The sequence below is a fragment of the Ursus maritimus genome, unplaced genomic scaffold (assembly GCF_017311325.1).
Source record: "Ursus maritimus isolate PB19 unplaced genomic scaffold, ASM1731132v1 scaffold_23, whole genome shotgun sequence".
In the NCBI taxonomy this organism is placed as follows: Eukaryota; Metazoa; Chordata; class Mammalia; order Carnivora; family Ursidae; genus Ursus; species Ursus maritimus.
The window spans coordinates 45,239,096-45,257,134 of NW_024424786.1; the positions used below are offsets into that span (position 1 = coordinate 45,239,096).

Genomic DNA, 18,039 nt, shown 5'->3' on the forward strand with positions numbered 1-18,039 from the left:
CACTCTGCCAGCCCTCACTGCTCTGGTTCTTGGGGCCAAGAGTGGCCAGGTGACAAGGGTCACCCAGATGTCAGTACCTCGGGCCACGGCCTTGTACTGCCCTGAGGAGCTCCTGCCAGGGGGTGGGTGCTGGTGGTCCAACAGGGTGGGGGTGAGTGGGCCCTGCTGGATAGAGTGTCCCTGTGCAGGCGGCAGGCTGGCCGGCCACCTCTCTGCCCACACAGATGACTCTTTATGTGTGAGACCTGACCTGTGGCTCCTGGCCGGCAGGGAACAGAGTGGGGGCTGTGCATGCTGACCGACCTGTGTCTCAGGGCGGGGGTGGTGCAGTGGGCATGGGGGAGGGGCCAGAGGGGGTGCACTGGCCCCCGCAGGTCCCCCTGAAGCCACACTTGCCCCTGTCCGGGCTGTTCTCAACGTGCCAGGGAAGCATTGTTAAAAATGTGAGTCGGCTCTCTGCCCTCCTCGGCCCTGAAGACCCCCACCTCCCTCCAGTGACGTCTCGGGCTGCTCCAGTGGCTCACAGGGCCTGACGGTCTGCCCAGCCCTTTACTTATATGCCCCTGACCCTCCAGGCTCCTCCTCAACCCATGGCTCCGGCCTCACTGCCGCCTGCTTGCCACTCACACAACCAGGCACGGCCCCACTGCAGGGCCTTTGAACGGGCTGTGCCCTCTGCCCGGAGTATTCTTCCCCCGGATATCCACTTGCCTTGCTCCCTTGCCCCCAGAGGTCTTTCTTACAGACCAGCAGGCCCAGGTCCCACCTAGACACAGAGGCTGTCTCCTGAGTGGGAGGGAGGTAAAGCCTTGCCCCTCACGCTAACTATGGTTGCCTTTTTGCCTTCCCGAGAGCAGGACCCACGATGGGCCTCGTGTACGGAGCCTTTTCCTGGCGCTGGACCCACAGCCATGCTCCACGCACTGCTCGCCTTGTCTGTACAATGGCTCCCATTTCACAGACGAGGATCTGGAGGTCAGAGCGGCCCCCAGTTTGTAAAGGGCCCCAAGGAGCCGCCTTTGCACTCTGTCTTCCCCCGTCCTGCAGCCTCTTCCAAACTTGGGGGGCTGGTTCGAGGCTACCCGGCCCTGGGCCAGCACCCCCGCCCCCCACGGCCGCCCCAAGGCAGCGGGAACGAGGGAGGGCCGGGAGTGCACGGGGGAGGGGACCCGGAGCCAAGGCATGAATGGATGCTTGGGGGACGCGGGCGGAGCAGCGGATGAGGAACGGGGTGGGGAGGGAGCACACCGCCAACCCAAACAGCCAGCACGCCTCGGACCCGTGTTCAATCCACAAAACTTTCCATCTGCCTCCGGAGCGCTCGCAGCCCGGGCAGAGAGCCGGATGCTCGGCAAAATAAACACGGGCTCTGGCGACTCCCCGCGGCGCGGCCGGCCATCTTCGCGCACCCCGGCCTCCCGGGGAGAAGAGCCCAAGCCTGCGGAGGGCCTGGGCCGGGCAGGGTGGAGGCTGCCCGCTGGCGTGCTTACTGTGGCTTTGTGGTTGAGGACCTGCCGGCGTCCACCTGCCACCCGGCCCTGGAGGGTGAGGGCAGCGGGCCCCACCAGGCCTGGGCCACCGTGGCATCGCCCTGCTTCCGCCCCTGACTGCTCCCAGTGGGTCATACCCTGTCCCGGCCCCGCTCTGGGACCCCGAGGCGGCCCCCAGCCGGGCACACGGCTCCCCTGCCGGCCCTCGGGGCCCTGCGTGTCTGGGGGCCGGGCGCCACCCCCTCCCAGGAGTGACGGGACAGCCCTGCCTCCGGGCTGGGACATCTATTTTTGGTGGTGACCAAGCCACTGCTTAATATGCAGGACTGGTCGGGGGCAGGCTGTGCCCTGACCCGCAGGGTGACAAGTTTAAAAAAGGGCCCATTTTGATCAAAATACATGTTTTTCTGAGGTTGGCCAAGGCGGCTGGGCAGGGTTCACCTCAGAGACAAGGCTCCGGCAGCCCTCACGCCTGGGCCCAGCCTGGCTCTCCCAGCCGATGCTGCTGATCGTACACCACCCGACAGTGCTCCCGAGGGCCCGCGGCCGCACGCGTGTCTCTGCCCCCGCCGTTCTGTCCCCTGCCTTCCTCCGTCAACCCACAGAAGTTCACACGGACATGAGCTACGTTTTTCAAAAAACGTAAATTTCCTTTCTGACCAATATTTGAGCCTATAAATAGAGTCATTCAGGAGAGGCCTAGTTGTGGGGGGGAGGGTATCGTCCCTGGGCAGCCCGGAAGGGAAACGCCCAGGAAAGAGGGAGGAAGGTGTGGAGGAAAGAACAATTCTTGGCGACAGCTCAAGCCACAGAAGGCAGGAGGCCATGGTGCAGCTGGGGAAACTGAGGCTCAGGGCCGGAAGCGAGTGGGGTTGGAGCAGAGCTTGAACTCCCTGACCCTGGCCCCACTCCCTGTCCAATGGCCAGCCCACTCTAAGCTCTGTAGTCAGACACCCAGAGCTCTTGGTTCTGGAACTTGCTGTACTTCCCCGTGCCACAGGACTTTTGCATATGAGGTTCCTCGGACGTGGATCAACTCAGGAATTCTCCATAGCGCTTGGCCCAGTAGCACTGATATCACTGTCTCCACTGACTGACTCATGGGGTCACTGAGGCCCTGATGTGACTCACTGGTTCTCATGGCTAGTGAGCCAAGGGGGCAGGGCTTGAACCCAGCTGCTGGCTGCACACGTGTGAAGGGAAGGCCGGGTTTTGTCCTCTGTGAAATGGGGAGGGGAATGGGAAGGTCCCTGGGGCCTTCCCACATATGAGTGGGAGGCCTAGACCGTCACTCAACCAGAAGCCAGACGTGTGCAACCTGAGAACACACGGGCATGGGACCCCGGCTGCCCAAGCTCAAACCCTGGCTCTGTCTCCACTGAGGCAGGACTGCAGGGAGGGATGAGGCTCTGGGTCCATAAATTAGGTGAGAAGAGCCGGCCCTGGGGGCACCTAGTTGTCCTGGGCGTCGGCAACTCTCTGGGCAGGCTCTGGGCTTCTCGGGCATCAGGGGTGTAGGCAGAGGCCACAGGAGACCAGGACAGCGTGAGTGGCCCTGGACCTGTGCACCTCTTTCCTTCCTACCTCCCGGCCTTGGATGGAGGGGGAAACTGAGGCTTAGAGAGCAGTGAGCCCTGTGAGCACCGGATATCTCCCCATGGACTCCTCCAGGCCCTGCTCAGGAATAACAGCTCTGGGTTCCCAGAGATGGGGACCTTCCACGGAATACCCTCCTCCCCAGGACCCTTGCCAGAATGTGGCTGTTGAGGGACCTGCAGGCATTCTAGACCTTTCCATCCCATCGAGGGTGAGACTCTCGGGCCCCTGTGGGGACTTTCAGGCCAGAAACAGGCTTCAAAAGCCAGTACTCACATTCTCTCCTGGGAAGCCAAGGGACATCTGTTCCTGCTGGCTGGGAGGGAGTGGACTGGAAGTCAGTAATGGACTGACCATGAGGTCAGCCTTCCTGCCTCTTGCCTTGGCATCTGGAGAAGCCCAGGGCTCATTCTGGCCAGCATGCTGCCCTGGGCGCCAGCCCTGACATAAGCTCCAGGGTCCAGCTCCAGGCTAGCTCTGACCTCCATCACACAACCATGGCCTCTTGGCGGCCAAACCCTTTAGACATCACAGGGGCCTACGAGTCTCAACCCTGATGGGGTGGAAATGTCTAGAATGCCTCCGGGTCCCTCAGAGGCTACCTGACCAATGCTTTCATTTCAGTGAGGGGGAAACTGAGTCTCTGAAATGGGAGAGGTATGACTCTCATCTCTGGCAGCAACTCAGACCCACGGATGTGACTGGGCCTGTCTGCCGCTGGGCCACCCTGATACCCCCGCAATGGCTCACCCACTCCTCTGACCTCTGTGAAGGGGCTCCCTACAGATATGGCTCAGCCCCTCAGGTGGGGACCCCTGCGCTGGCCCTGTCGCCTGGACCAGGGGGATGAGGGTGACGACAGAAGTTGCTCAGGCGGCAGAACGGACACCGCGGCTGACCACGGCCCCTTCCCATCGCCCCCTCTTGTCTCTTTTGTGCAAGTGTGCCTGCTGCTTACCGCTGAGTGCCGACCCTTGCTGCAGGGCCAGACAGCCTCTCTCCCTGGGTGCCCTCTCACCCTGCTGGGGACTGGACCCACAGAACCAAGCCCGGCATGAGGACCCCTTGTGTGCTGGGATGTTCGGGGCCCCTGTCACCCCCCCGTCTCCCCTGGCTGGCTGCTGGGCTTAGGTGTGTGTGGGCAAGGGCAGGTTGGTCGTGGAGGCCACCCCACACTCAGGGAGGCAGGCCTGAATTACAGGTGAGCCTGCTGCCTCCAGATGCCCATGGATGGCCAGACAGATGTCCTGACTCACGGAAGACTCCAAAGGTCCTTGCTCCTCCCATCACATGGCCGGAAAAGGGCCGTCCTGCCGGGACTCCGTTCCCCAAACTCCTCTGAGAAGGGCCGTGCCACTCGTCCTCACCAACGGGGTGGGGCAGAAGCCATGAGTGTGTCCCGTCTGGAGGGGGCCTGGCCTCCGCGGACAGCACCCCCGTCTCCTCAGGACTGAGGAGGAGGAGGCTCAGACCCATGGCCAAGCCCCAGGGGGAACTTAGAACCCGGCGGAGGGGGCCCTCCAGGTTGGAGCCCTGGGGGACGGTCCTGGCGGGCGGCGAGCAGAGCACCAAGGACCAGCACCCGGGAAGGTGCGCGTGGACTGGCAGGCACATCTTGACCTCAGACGAGGAAGAACGGAACAGCTCAGGGGCGCAGGCAGGCGACCCTCTGCCCAGCAGTCCCTGCGCCCGGCAGCCAGGCCAAGCGCTGCTGCCCTCCCCACCTCCCTCGTGGGCCGCGCGGCTTCATTACCCCAGTTCTTGCCATCTTACTCTGCGGCTCGTGAGGGTGTCCTTCCTGCCGCTGGGGGGGGGGGGCCTCTGTTTGCTCAACTCTCCCCCAACCCGTCACGCCACTCCTGGTTCTCACTCTTACAAACTGGGTGTGACGAGTGTCCCCCCATATCAATGCCCAGCCCTGGGGCTTTGCTATCCCAGGAGTGGACATGTTAGCCGCGGGGCATGCGATTTTCTGACGTTAGCAGACGGTGCTAGGCTCCTGTCCAGAGCTCCACGGCGCCGTGATCCGCGTCCCTACCAGCGAGGGCCTGGAGTGCCCGTCTCCCCACATGCCCACCAGCACAGCGCATCACCCCTTCTTAAATGGTGACGTCAGCGCACGTTCCCTGGCCACGGCGGAGGGTGGGCAGCTCCCTCGGAAGACTGTTGGCCGAAGCTGGGCGTTCTGCTGCAAGCGGCCTCCTGAGCCCGGCTCCGGGCACGGCCTGTGGGGGCTGCCCTGGCCGTGAGAACGCGCGGCCCGGCGGCCGGGAGGCCCCAGGCGGCCGGGCCCCAAGGGCCCCGAGGGCTCCGACTCAGGCTCCCTCTGGCAGCGCAGCAGCTCCGGCCCCGCGGCCGCCAGGTCTCCTCGGCTCGTGGGGTACGGGGACTCCCCGGCGGGCCTGCCTACCTCTGCCCAGGAACGGGGGTGGTGGGGCTGAGCGTCAACTGAGGCTTTCATTATAGGTTTATCTTTGAAACCCTAGACAAAACAGGGCTTGTGTGGTTGACTGAAGAGCCAGCACCTCAGGGCCTCGCCGTCCACTAAGACGGCTCCTCAGGAAAGAAAAAATACACTAACCTTAAAATAACCAGTTCCCAGAATAGCAGCTAATGAAGGCTTCTGAAGGGGGCCCTTTGATCAGCCAGAGCCCCCGCCTCCGCCTATTTACGGCCCTGTCACTCAAGAGCAGTTCACCAGCGCAGAGAGCGGTGCCGGGGGAGGGGCAGAGGAAAGTGGGGGGGCTCTGAGCGGGGTGGGGGGGCAGGGCTGTCGTGGGAGCCCCCACCGCCCCGCCCAACTTCCTGATGCGACCAGCCTGAGCTGGCGGTGAGGGGCACGGCGGAGCCCAAGGCGGCTTGGTGCTCTGTGAGCAGCCTGGAAATGCCGCCTCGCGCCCTGAACAGTGCTCCTGACGGCCTCCCGAGAGTGGGAGTGGGGGGCAGCCCGGCCGGTGGGAGACAGATGTGGTGGAAGGACCAGAGTCCCAGGCAGATGGTGGACAGGGAGGCGTGGGTCATGGGCTCTGGGGACTCGAGGGAGGAGATCCAGGGCAGCTTCCATGCCGTGGGAGCCGAGGGGCCTGCAAGGACATGCCCCTGCTCCCCAGCAGGGTCAGCGCTTACGGGGTGCTGCTCTCCTGCCCACTGCCCCTCATCGGCCTGCGTCGGCATCCCCTCAGCATGGCGGGGTTCACGGGGCACCTCCCTGGGTGTCCCTGGGTTGGATGCCGGGGGCTGCATGAGAGCGGCTGTGTCCGACGGCTGTACACCAGCCCCATTGCGCTCTGGAGTTCCTCATAGGGGGCTCGTGAAAATGAGGAAATGAATCTTAATTTGATTCGAGTTAAGCACATTTAAATTTAAATATAGACCCCCAATTCAGTGATCGGAAAACTTTAAGTATGTTTAGAATGACTTAGGTAAGAGAGCCTCCTTTTTTAACTGAAAATTTTATATCTAAATGCAGACCGAGCTGTTCTTACGAAAACGTACCGTCCAAATTGAGATGCACGGTAAGCCTAAGACACACACCAGGCTTTGGAAGAAACGATGTCGAACATCCCAACAATTTTTTTTATATTGATTATATATCGAAGTGATAGTATTTTCAATCTATTGGGTTCAGTAAAATATATTATTACAATGAATCTAGTCTATTTCTTTATATCTTTTAAACTATGGCTACTAGAAAATGTTAAGATATATGTGTGGCTCCCACTAGATTTCTATTGGACAACCCTGGCCTAGACTGGGGGTCAGCAAACTTTCCCGTAACAGGCTGGACAGTAAATATCATAGGTGCTGTGGATCCCATTCAAGCTCTGTCTTCTGTTTTAAAAATTATTTGTTTGTTTGTTTGCTTGTTTATTTATTTATTTATTTATTTATTTATTTATTTATTTATTTATTTATTATTGATTTAAATGTGAAAGCAGTTCACGGTCGAGATTTGGCCCAGAGGCCCCAGTTTGCTGACCCCTGGTCTAGTGGCCCTTAGTTGAATTAGACCAGTGGGCCTCAGTACAAGTTAGTGGGGGGGATTCCTCCCTTTCTGAGGGGTAGAGGCACTGTAGGAGCGGCCCAACCCAGACCTCCTGGAGTTCCAGCATGAGACCCGCCTATGACTGAGACCCCAGGGACGAGCATACACCAGACCTGTCACTATTTCCCAGTAGCTCCTATTGTCACGGGGGAACGAAACACAGCTGAGTCAGGAAGCAGTATAGGGAGCTGGGACACTGCAGCCATGAGACCCAGGCGTCCCAGAAAAATCCCATCTTCAAAATCCTGATTCTGTCCCCCTTGTAAGGACAAGAGCTTGTCTCATCATGTGTTGGAGTAAGAGACCCGCTGGCATCGATGAGCTCACCAGGACGTACGGGAGGTCAGAGGCTGAAAGTGGAACCCACAGAAGTAAGAGGTGCCCTGAAGACATCTGACGAGCTGAGCAAACATGACACTCGCAGGTGATGGATGGCATCCAAGCCCGGGCCTGCCCCGGGTGAGGAGTCTTGCAGCGCAGCCCTACGTAAAGCTGGGGCCTTCAAAGGACTCTATGTTCAGTGTGAGGGCCGATGAGAAATAACCCACTGCCCAAAAGCACTGTAAAGAAAACTGCCCGCTGCTAAGGGGAATGGAACAATAGTTGCTCTGAGAAATCATATCCACGCTCAGCTTGGAAGCCCAAACGCACACTTCCTGGGTGGTCTGGGAAACTTCGAGCCTAGAATTTAAAGTCCAGGATGCCGGTACCCCACATGGATAGCAAAGGAAGAGGTAACCAGAGATCCTCCCCAAGACCCTCACTTCCTCTAGGCCTCAAAAATACCCACAGATAAATGTGCAGATATATAAACTGAGGATTTTAAAAAAGAAAACCCTTAAAGGAAATGAAACACCATGAATGAAATAGCAAGAAAAAAACAAAGCAGATTCACAAAGACTTTAGATGCCAAAAATAATAGAAACTAAATATAAAATAGCCACATTCAATGCACTTCAAGATTTAAGTTTAAATATACAAGTGAAGAGAAAGAGACTATAAAATGATCTATCAGGTATGAATAAGGGCCAAATAGAAGTTTCATAAATAGAAAAATAATTGAAATTAAAAATTCACTGGATAGGTTTAACAGCAGATTAGACACAGTTGAAGAAATTATTGGTGAATCGGAAGGTGGATCAGAAGACATTATCCAGAATACAGTACAGGGAAACAATCTGATCTTAGAACGAGAGAGATTAAGAAACGGGGTGGGAGTGAGATGGTCTGCCACAGGCCTAATGAACATTCCAGAAGGAGATAATGAGACAAGGCAAAATCTGAAGAGCTAAGGACTGAGAGTAATCAGAACTCCTACGGGACGCCAAGCCACAGAGTAAGGGAAATCCCTGAATTCCAAGCAGAACAAACAGAAGAAACTCCATGGAGACACTGTGGTGAAAATGCAGAAGACCAGAACCACAGGAGAGATCTTCAAGCAGCCAGAGAGAAGAGATACACTGCTTCCAAGAGCAAGAGCTCGTCTTCACCTTTGTTCTCAGGACCAACAGGATAAGCCGAAGAAAAGTTGGATAATATTTTCAACGTGCTGAGAGAAAACCATTTTGGTAACCTAGGGCCTAGAATTTTATTCCCAGTGGAAATATTTTTTAAAAACAACAGTAAAAGAAGTCATTAAAAAAATAAGATAAAATCTGAGAGATTCTGATTTTCGATGAAGGAAATTCTAATAAGTACTTCCTCTGGGAAAAAAGGGATCCCAGATGTCAGATCTGAGATGAAAAATGAATGTGGAGTGACAAAAGAGGCAAGTGGGCGGGTAAATTTAAACACATCGTGGTTGTATGAAATACTATTATTTATGAATCATTTGGTTAAAAAATAAACACGATTGAACTAAGATATACAACAACAAAGAATGTAAGTCAGCAGGAGAGTGAATCTAAAGTGTTCTAAGTTCTTCTTTCATTACAGAGGTGTAATGAAATCTAAAGTGTTCTAAGTTCTTTCTTTCATTACAAAGGCAGCAATGAACTCTGCCCTGTATCCACTTAAAACGTTCTAGGTTGACATCTACAAGAATGATGATAGAATATATAACTTCGAAACCAGTGGGAGAAAAGCAGAATAAGAAATAACCATCAACCCAACACAAGGAGCAAAACAGACATTAAAAGTGGAGGAAAATAAACATTAAAAAATTTAGTACCAAGGGAAAACACAAAATACATTGCTAGAAATCAATCCAAACATGTTAGAAATTACTTGAAGTGTAAATGGGTTAAATGATTAAGAAAAACCCTCAGCCATTAAGTGTTTGCAAAAGACATCCAAAATGTGTATCTAGGATCGAAAAGAAAAGAATTTAAAAACCTGACACCAAAATCAGAAAAAAAAAAAAATCACAAGAAAACTACAGATCAATATCCTTTATGAATACGGATACATTCTTGACAAAATATTAGCAAACTAAATATGGCAACATGTAAAAAATAGTATAAGCCATGACCAAGTGGGAAACGCAAAAGTAGTTTAACACCTGCAAAACTGGTTATTCCGTCATGTTAATAGCATAAGGGGTAAAACCATGTGACCGCCTCAAAAGATGCAGAATGGGCATTTGAGAAAATCCAACATCCACTCATGATAAGAACTCTGAACATGCTAAGAATAGAAGGAAAAATCCTCAACCTGATAAAGAGCATCTATGGGAAACCTAGAGCTAACATCACACTTAATAGTGAATGAGTGTTTCTCACAATTAGATATCATCTGGCTACTTCCAGTCAACATTTTACCAGAAGTTCAAGCCAGTGTAAATAGGGAAAAAGAGAAAGTAAAGGCATCCAGATTGGAAGGAAGTAAAACTGTCTTTATTCACACATGACATGATTCTATATGTGGAAAATCCTAGGGAATCAACAATAACAAAATTTACTAAAGTTAACAACAGCAAAGTCACATTTTCCAAGTTGGGTATAAAAAATTAATAGTATTTTTATACACTAGTAACAAACAATTCAAAAATGAAATGAAGGAAACAGTTCCACTAACAATAGCACCAAAAATAATAAAATACTTAGGAGTAAATTTAACAGAAGATGTGTAAGAATTGCACACCAAAAATGATATCACTGGAAGAAACTGAAGTAGACCAAATGAATGGAAGGATTTACCATGTTCATAAATTAGGAGACTCTGTAGTGTTAAGACATCAGTTTTTCCCAAATGGATCCATAGGTTCAGTACAATCCCTATCAAAATCCCAGCAGGCTGGCTTTCTTTATTCTTTCTTCCCTCCCCCGCTCCCTTCCTCTCTTCCTCCCGCCCTTCCTTCCTCCCTCCCTCCTTCCCTCCCTTCCTCTCTTCCTCCCGCCCTTCCTCCCTCTCTTCCTCCTGCCCTTCCTTCCTCCCTTCCTCCTTCCCTCCCTTCCTCTCTCCCTCCCTCCCTCCTTCCCTCCCTCCCTCCCTCCCTTCCTCCCTCCCTTCCTCCCTCCCTCCCTTCTTCCCTCCCTCCCTTCCTTCCTCCTTTCTCTCTTTTTCTTTCTTTTCTCTTTCTTTCTTTCAAGAGAAACTGACAAGATGATTCTAAAATTCATAGAAAAATTCATAGGACTTAGAATGAGCAAAACAATTTGAGAAAGAAGAAAAAATTTGGAAGACTTAAACCACATGATTTCAAAACATCCTATAAAACTACAACAATCAAGACATGTAATGTGGATTTGAGGACAGGCATATAGACAAAGAGAACAGACTGGAGAATCTAGAAATAAACCCATACATTTATGCTCAATTGATTTCTGACAAAGGGGCTGTGACAATTCAATGGAGAAAATAGTCTTTTCAACAAAAGGTGCTGAGGCCATTGGATATCAATAAGCAAAAAATAAAAAAAATAAAAAAATAAAGGAAATTAACTTAGACTTGACCTCACAACACACCCCAAAATTAACTGAAAATAAGTTACAGACCTAAATATAACAGTTAAACCCATAAAACTTCTGGAAGAAAACAGAAGAAAATGTTCATGGCTTTGGGTAGACCGTCGAAAGCATGAGCTATGCAAGAAAACATACATTGGACTTCATTAAAATGTAAAGGTTTTGTTTGAAAAGAAATGATGAAGAAAATGAACAGACAGCCACAGAAGGGGAGAAAATATTTGTAAGTCGTATATCTGGTAGAGAACTTGTGTCTGGAACATATAAACCACTCTTATGACTCAGTAACAGAACAAACGATTTAGCCAGAAAACAGGCAAGAGAGCTGAGTGCACACTTCACCGAACACGACTGTGAATGTCGAATGGCCACATGAAAGGCCGCTCAGCATCATTGGTGCTTAGCGAAATGCAAATCAAACCCACAATGCGACGTGATCACATATTCACTAGATTAGCTAAAATAAAAAAGACCACCCCCACCGTGTATGTGCAAGGCTATAGAGAAAGTGGAACCTTTGTATGCTACTGGTGGGAAATCAAAATAGTACAGACCCCTTTGGAAAACAGGTCAGAAGTATTTTTTTAGAAAGTTGAAAGGAAACTTACCATAGAACCCATCCATTCCACTCTTAAGAACCTAACCAAGAGAAGTGACAACGTATGTCCAGATAAAGGCTTGTAGGTAACAGTCCACAGGAACATTACCTGTAATAACCCAAAACTGCGAACTATCCAAATGTCCGACTGACCATTGCATAAACGAAATGCAGTCTATCCGTACAACAGAATACTCGTTGGCTTTAAAAGGGAAAGAAAAACATGGCGCAACAAAGATGAACTTCAAGAACATTGCATTATGCAAAAAAAAAAAAAAAAAAGACCCTAAACGCAGAACACCACATGTTGGACGACTCCATTTATATGAAACCTTTCCAAAGGCAAATTTCTAGCCTTACAGAAATTTAAGGAGGGCACCAGGGTGGCTCAGTCGGTTAAGCATCCAACTCTCAGTTTCAACTCAGGTCGTGATCTCAGGGTCGTGAGATGGATTCCCACGTCGGGCTCCATGCTGGGCATGGAGTCTGCTTAAGATTCTCTCTCTCCCTCTGCCCCTCCTCTCCCTCTCTCCCTCTCTTTCTTCCCCTCCCTCCCTCTCTAAAAAAAAGAAATTTAAGGATACAAAGACAGAAAGCAGATCAGTTTTGACTGCGGCTAGGGGTGGAAACTGGCAATGATTGCCAACGGGATTGAGAGAATTTGGGGGATGTTGAAAATGTTCTAAAACTTAGTTTTGACGACAGTTGCACATCAGATTAGAAATTTATTAAAATCTGTCACACATTTACATTGCATGGACTTTATGGCCTGCAAATTATACCTCAATAAAGCTTAAAAAAAAGACATGCAAACAAAATTAACTTTGTATAGCAACGATAACAGACTTTAAGGGCAAACAAACACTGCTGAATGTAAAAAGGACGCTGTATAATTATAAAACATTGACTCCATCTGGGACTATATAAAAAGCTGAATATATGCAACTAGTCATAAGATCTAAAAACATATGAAGCAAAAATTAACAGAAATATAGGAAAATCAGACAAATTCTCCACAGTAGAATGTTGAGGTATTTCTCAGTAATCATGGATCAAGGAGGTAACAGTATCCCAATCATAATATAGATTTCAAGAAAACCATTAACCAGCTCATCCTAATGGACGTAAATACGACCCTGCAGCCGACAGCATCAGAAAACACACGGTATTCAAGTACAGAAAGTTCATTTACAAAAATGGATGACTTTTTGTGCCATAAAACATGTTTCATAGTGTTTCAAAGGACTGATGACACACAATCACTTTCTCTGACAAGCGAGCAATTAGAAAACTCCCACAATTCTAACAATAACAAAAGTCGTGCTGTAAATAGTGCTGGGACAAACGAGAGGTCATCACAGAGATGAGAAAGATATATACCTGAATGGACATTAGATTTACATGCTATGTATCAACACTGGGGATGCACTTCAAGTGGTAGTTAGAGGAAAATGTATGGTCTTAAACTCACACCTTAGAAATCCAGAAAGTCTGAAAATTAGTAATTATCTAACCTGAGAAGTTAGAGAAAGAGCAATATATTCAGGCCAAGTAAATAGAAGAAAGAAAACAAAGAGAGGTCAATGAAACAAAATCGAAACTTACAAAAGGATCAATAAAGTCAAAAGCTTGTTGAAAATATTAATAAAATGGGCAAATAGCTGGCAAGCTTGACCAATGGGGAAAAAAGTGACAGCACAAATAAATAATATTGGCAATAAAAAAGGCACTTAGCTACTGATGATATAGATATTAAAATGATAATGGCAGTAAATCGGAAAACTGAGAGGAAATGTACACCTGAACAAAACTGACACGAGAAGAGATAGAGAACCCGCTGTCCCGTAACCGCCAAGTCTGACTCAGAGCCTGAAGTCTTCCCACAAAGAAAGCACCAGGCCTAGATGGCTTTACCTTGAAATTTCATCCAACATTCAAGGAGGAAAAATTCCAAATCCCATCTAAAATATTCTAGAATGTGGAAAAAGAGAGAACACTTACTAACTCATTCAGTGAGGTTCTCATAAATTTGACACCACATCCTGATGAAGAGAGTATAAAAAAGGAAAATCCTGAAGAAAATACCAGTAGGTGGATTTCAGCTGTGTCTAAGAAATAATGCATATTGTGAAGGGCTAGTGGGGTGGGGCTGGAGTCCACCTGGATGGCTGGACAATGGTCACAGAGGGAGGTGACCAGCGCCTAGACCCAGCAGGGAGGCCGTGGGGCTGGAGAGCCGGGTGAGTGGCATCTAGGTGGCTCTTAGGGTTGAGCGGGGAGGGGGTTGTTCGGATGACAAGGTCTCAGGCCAGCTGGCAGCTGGGGGGATGGAGAAGTCTCTCTGGGCTGGGGACAGAGCAGGAGGAGCCATGCCTGGGGCGGATGCCAGGTCTTGGGTAACTGTGCTTGTCTGGTCCAAGGGGAGGGGAAACGTGTGCTCAGTAGAGAGGTCCAGGGCCGGTGTGCTGTGGGCAGGGTGTTGGGGGGACTCCTGGGCTGGGGACATTTGGGTCCAGAGAAAGGTGTGCCTGGCCAGGGTTCCAGGACAGGAGGCTGCGGAAGGAGTGAGTGTCAGATGGTGGGGGTAGGGAGGCCCCTTCCCACCCACGCCCACTGAGCTGGGGCCTGCAAACCCAGGCCTTCCCTGCGTCTAAGCCATGAACATTTCCGGCAAAAACAGAGAAGAAAGAAACCCTCCCAGCCCACTGTGGTCCTATCAGCAAAAGCAGTATGAGCTGAGTTTGCAAAATAAACAGGGCCCAACATCAGCCCTGCAGCCTGTCCTGGGCACTGAGCTAAGAATATGCACGGGGGCGGAAGGTTGGAGCAGTCTTCTCTGTGGCGTCCCCAGAGAGCCAAGGGGACGCCTGCCTCCCGAGCAGCCCTTGCGGGGCCGGGGGCCGGGATGGGGGCTGGGCAGGGGCCCATGTTCTCAGGACTCCTGTTCTGGGGCTTGGCCAGACCCCTCTGTCCTAATCTGTGCCGCTGCTCTGGCCGGCGCGGCCTCTGGGCCTTACCGCCTGCCCCCCATCCCCGGGCCCCCGCTTGGCCCTCCACGCTGCTGCCGCCCCACCCGCTGTTCCTGGGGTACCTAACGCCCTGGTGCCTGGCCCGGCCTGGCTGCGGAGGCCCACCTTGCTCCAGGGGTTCGGAGTGTGAAGAGCAAAACCAGCTTTCCTGCCCCACAGCTTGCATGCCCGCCGGCCTCCCTTTAGCAGCGAGAGAAAAAGGCACGGGCCGCGCCCCACACGCTTCTGTCACCAGAGCCGCCACGTGCTCCTTCCGTTGTCCTTATTCTGGGAAGGAAGGACTTTCATTTGCCCAAATAAATCCTTCCCTACGCGTGGGGAAACGGAGCCCCAGAGAGGCTGAGCCCTTGCCCAAGGTCACGCAGCTGGTCAGGTGAAGAGCTGGCCCCAGCAGAGGCCATAGGTGGTTGGGGGAACTGAGGTGGAGAGAAGCCCTCTGGCACGCAGGAGCTGTGAGCGGGAAGTACGTGGGACCCTTGTCCCCACTGTGGCCCCTGGCCTGGACATAAGGGGAGGGGGCTCCTTACAGGACACGCCGACCTAGATTTCCCTGGAAGCTCCTGCAAGTGAACACCCCAGCCCCCTGCTCCTCAGGACAGATCTGTTCCTGGGAAGGGGGGCCAGCTGCTGCGCACCCCCAGTGTCCTTCTCCCCCTCCTCTCCGAGCCCGTGTCCCGCAGCTGAGTGAGTGCGCGTGGGGTGGGAGCACCATCGGACCCAGCGTGAGGGCCAGGCTCCATTCCCACCCATGGCCAGGCCAGCGGGGTCGGGGAGGCCCGGGGACTCTGGCCGGCGGGCACTGCTGCAGGCCTGCTGGGCTCCGAGGGCTGGTGGCGGCTGGATTTCCTGCCTCCGGCTTCCCGCAGTCAGCAGGATTGCTCGGGGCTTGTTTATGGTCCCGATGGCCCCAGTGATAACTGTGATAATGTGGGGCCCGGGACGTGCCACCGTGCCCTCTGGACCTGGCCAGGCCCTTTCCCAGGGTCTGTTGCCGAGGGGGCGCGGGCCAGCAGTGGAGGAGGGCCGGGGCAGGCTGGGTCCGTCTCTGCCAGCACCTCGAGGGCCCGCGGGGGCGGGGATCGGGCACGGAGCACGGGCTCGCACACTACCTTGGAGACCGCGCACAGCTGGGTGCAGCTCTCAGCGCACCGGTTCCTCACAGCAGGAGGGGACGGAGAGGGCGCAGACACAGTCTCCCCAGTCACCGAGCGTGTGGACGTCCCAGAGCCCTCACCGCCCAGTGGTGGCCCCCTTCCTAGTGCCGAGGCCACCGGTGGGGGGGGGGGCGGCTTTGTTCCCAAACCTTGCCCCCAGGGATCAGGGACTCCGGAAAACACTTCCCGTTGTTGTTCAGCTCTGAAGGAGGGCACGCACGTAATTCCGCATCCCAGAGGCCAGCGTGGGCCCCACCTCAGCCCGCCGCACTGACTGTGGCCAGCCGGGCCATCCTGGTGGTCAGACCCCCGCAGGTAGCTGGATGTTGCTCCTCTGGCCTGGAGAGGGGCGCCGCTGCAGGAGACCCTGCCCCTGCCCACCCCCCCAGAGGAAACCAGGCTCTAGGCTGAGCTTCAGGGGTGGCCTGCCCTGAGAGGCCGTGGGCAGAGCCGTAAGAAAGCTCTAGAACAGCAGGGCCGGGGGTCAAGGAGAGGGCACCGCATCTGGAAGCTGGCACAGCAGGGGCCACTTGGTGGCTGGGGGCAGGGAGGCCCGTGCACCCAGGGGCTGCCATGACTCCCGTCAACCGTGGGGGCCAGTCGGCAAAAGCTCCTGGGCCAGGGTTCCGGGGCTGGGGGTGAGGAGGTTGGAGAGAGGGGCCTGGGTCTATTCCCCACTCTACCTCGGCTTCCTCTGATGTCTGGAAGCCCCCCCACAGGGTGCCCGGCCTGCCGGACGGGGGTGGCCACCAGCTGCTCCGAGCGGGTCATGGCAGCCCGCAGCCCCTGGCCCCAGGCACTGAGGGGAGCACGTGCCGAGGCTACACCTCGCTCAGAGGAGGATCCCCGGCCTCTGATACCGCCGCCTGGGATGCCACCTCCCCTCCTCTCATCCTGCCCCACAGGGACATCTGGCACCGGGCCGTCTGCCGGAGAGCAGGCCAGGCACCAGCCTGGTTTGGGCCCGCACTGCCCAGCGGGCCAGGCCCTCTGGCGGGCCACGTGTTGCTGTCACACAGTCTCAGCTGGCCGGGCCCGAAGTGAGGACCCCATGGGCACCCGGACAGCGGCCTTCCCTCTCTCTGCCTGGTCCCGTCCCATGTCGTGGCCCCACGGCCAGGCCAGGGCTGGTGGTGCAGGTGTGGAGGGGACGATGCAGGACGCCGGGGCCCAGGCTGGGGGGGGAGGTGGGCACGGGGGCTGCGCCCCTGCCCTGCCTGCCCAGCTTCAGTGGGGATGGAAGTGGGCCAGAGCCCGGCGTTGCCAGGGAAACCGAGCGGCAGACACAGGCCCTGCCCAACGAAATCCCTCTATTTTTAGTCTCCCAGCTACTTTCAGATAAAGCCCGTGTAGACGGACGAGCTGTCGGGCAAGATAACAGCCCCTCCAAACCACAGAGACTTCACAGGGTGGGCCCAAGCTTGAGAAAGGCCCCCTCGGCCCCCAGGACACCGCGGGAAGAGGTTCCCGCGCTGAGAGGCCCACAAGCCTGCCAGAGGCGTGGGGCACCCGGGGGCCGAGGCTGTGCCTGCCGAGGGGCCCGTGCTTGAGCAGAGGGAGCACGGGCCTTGCCGCGGAGGGGGGACCGCAGGCCCCGCGTCCCACCTGGATACCCGGCGGGGCCTTGGCTGGCACGGCACCCCTCCCAGCACAGTCTGCACCCTACGCTGGAGGGTCCTTGAGCCCGCAGCCCCACCTCCCCGCAGACGCACCCTGACGCTCCCTTGTGCCACTCTCAGCCCCTCTGACCTCCCTGAGCGCACGCGGCGGTGTAGACGGCACTGCCCATCCCACCGTGCCCTGGGCGGCCTCAGCCACTCCAGAGAGGGATCTGGGGGCACGGGGCACCACTGTCAGTAAAGACGCCACTTGCCAGATGTCCTACAAACCAGGTCCCAGGGGACCGATGTCCACTTCGTGTGGGGGAGTGGACGTGAACCTCAGCTCAGGGAGACCCTGGCCATATGAAGCACCCTGAGCACGGACTGGGGGGCAGGGGGACCCGCACACGGGCTCAGGATGCAGGTAGGAGAGTCAAGGGCTGCGGCGGCACCGCCCTAAGGACCATGACCGTCATCAGAGCCTGTGTGGCCCGGGACGCTCGCGCCTACCTTGTCTTCCACCCGGTTCAGACGGGCCCCGATGGTGTTGCTGCCGCGGTCCTTGCTCTTCTCTGCGGGGTAGAGCACCCAAATCAGGGATGTGTGCGGGGGGGGGGGGGG

At 54.3% G+C, this 18,039-nt stretch overlaps 1 protein-coding gene across 1 annotated transcript in view; it reads right to left on the bottom strand.

Annotated features, from left to right (window-relative positions):
- KCNQ1 (potassium voltage-gated channel subfamily Q member 1) overlaps positions 1 to 18,039 on the bottom strand; it is a 334,785-nt gene that overhangs the window by 62,030 nt on the left and 254,716 nt on the right. The window contains exon 15 of the mRNA XM_040639632.1: positions 17,929 to 17,990. Within this exon, the coding sequence (XP_040495566.1) occupies positions 17,929 to 17,990 (62 nt within the window). The remainder of the gene's footprint in view (positions 1 to 17,928; positions 17,991 to 18,039) is intronic.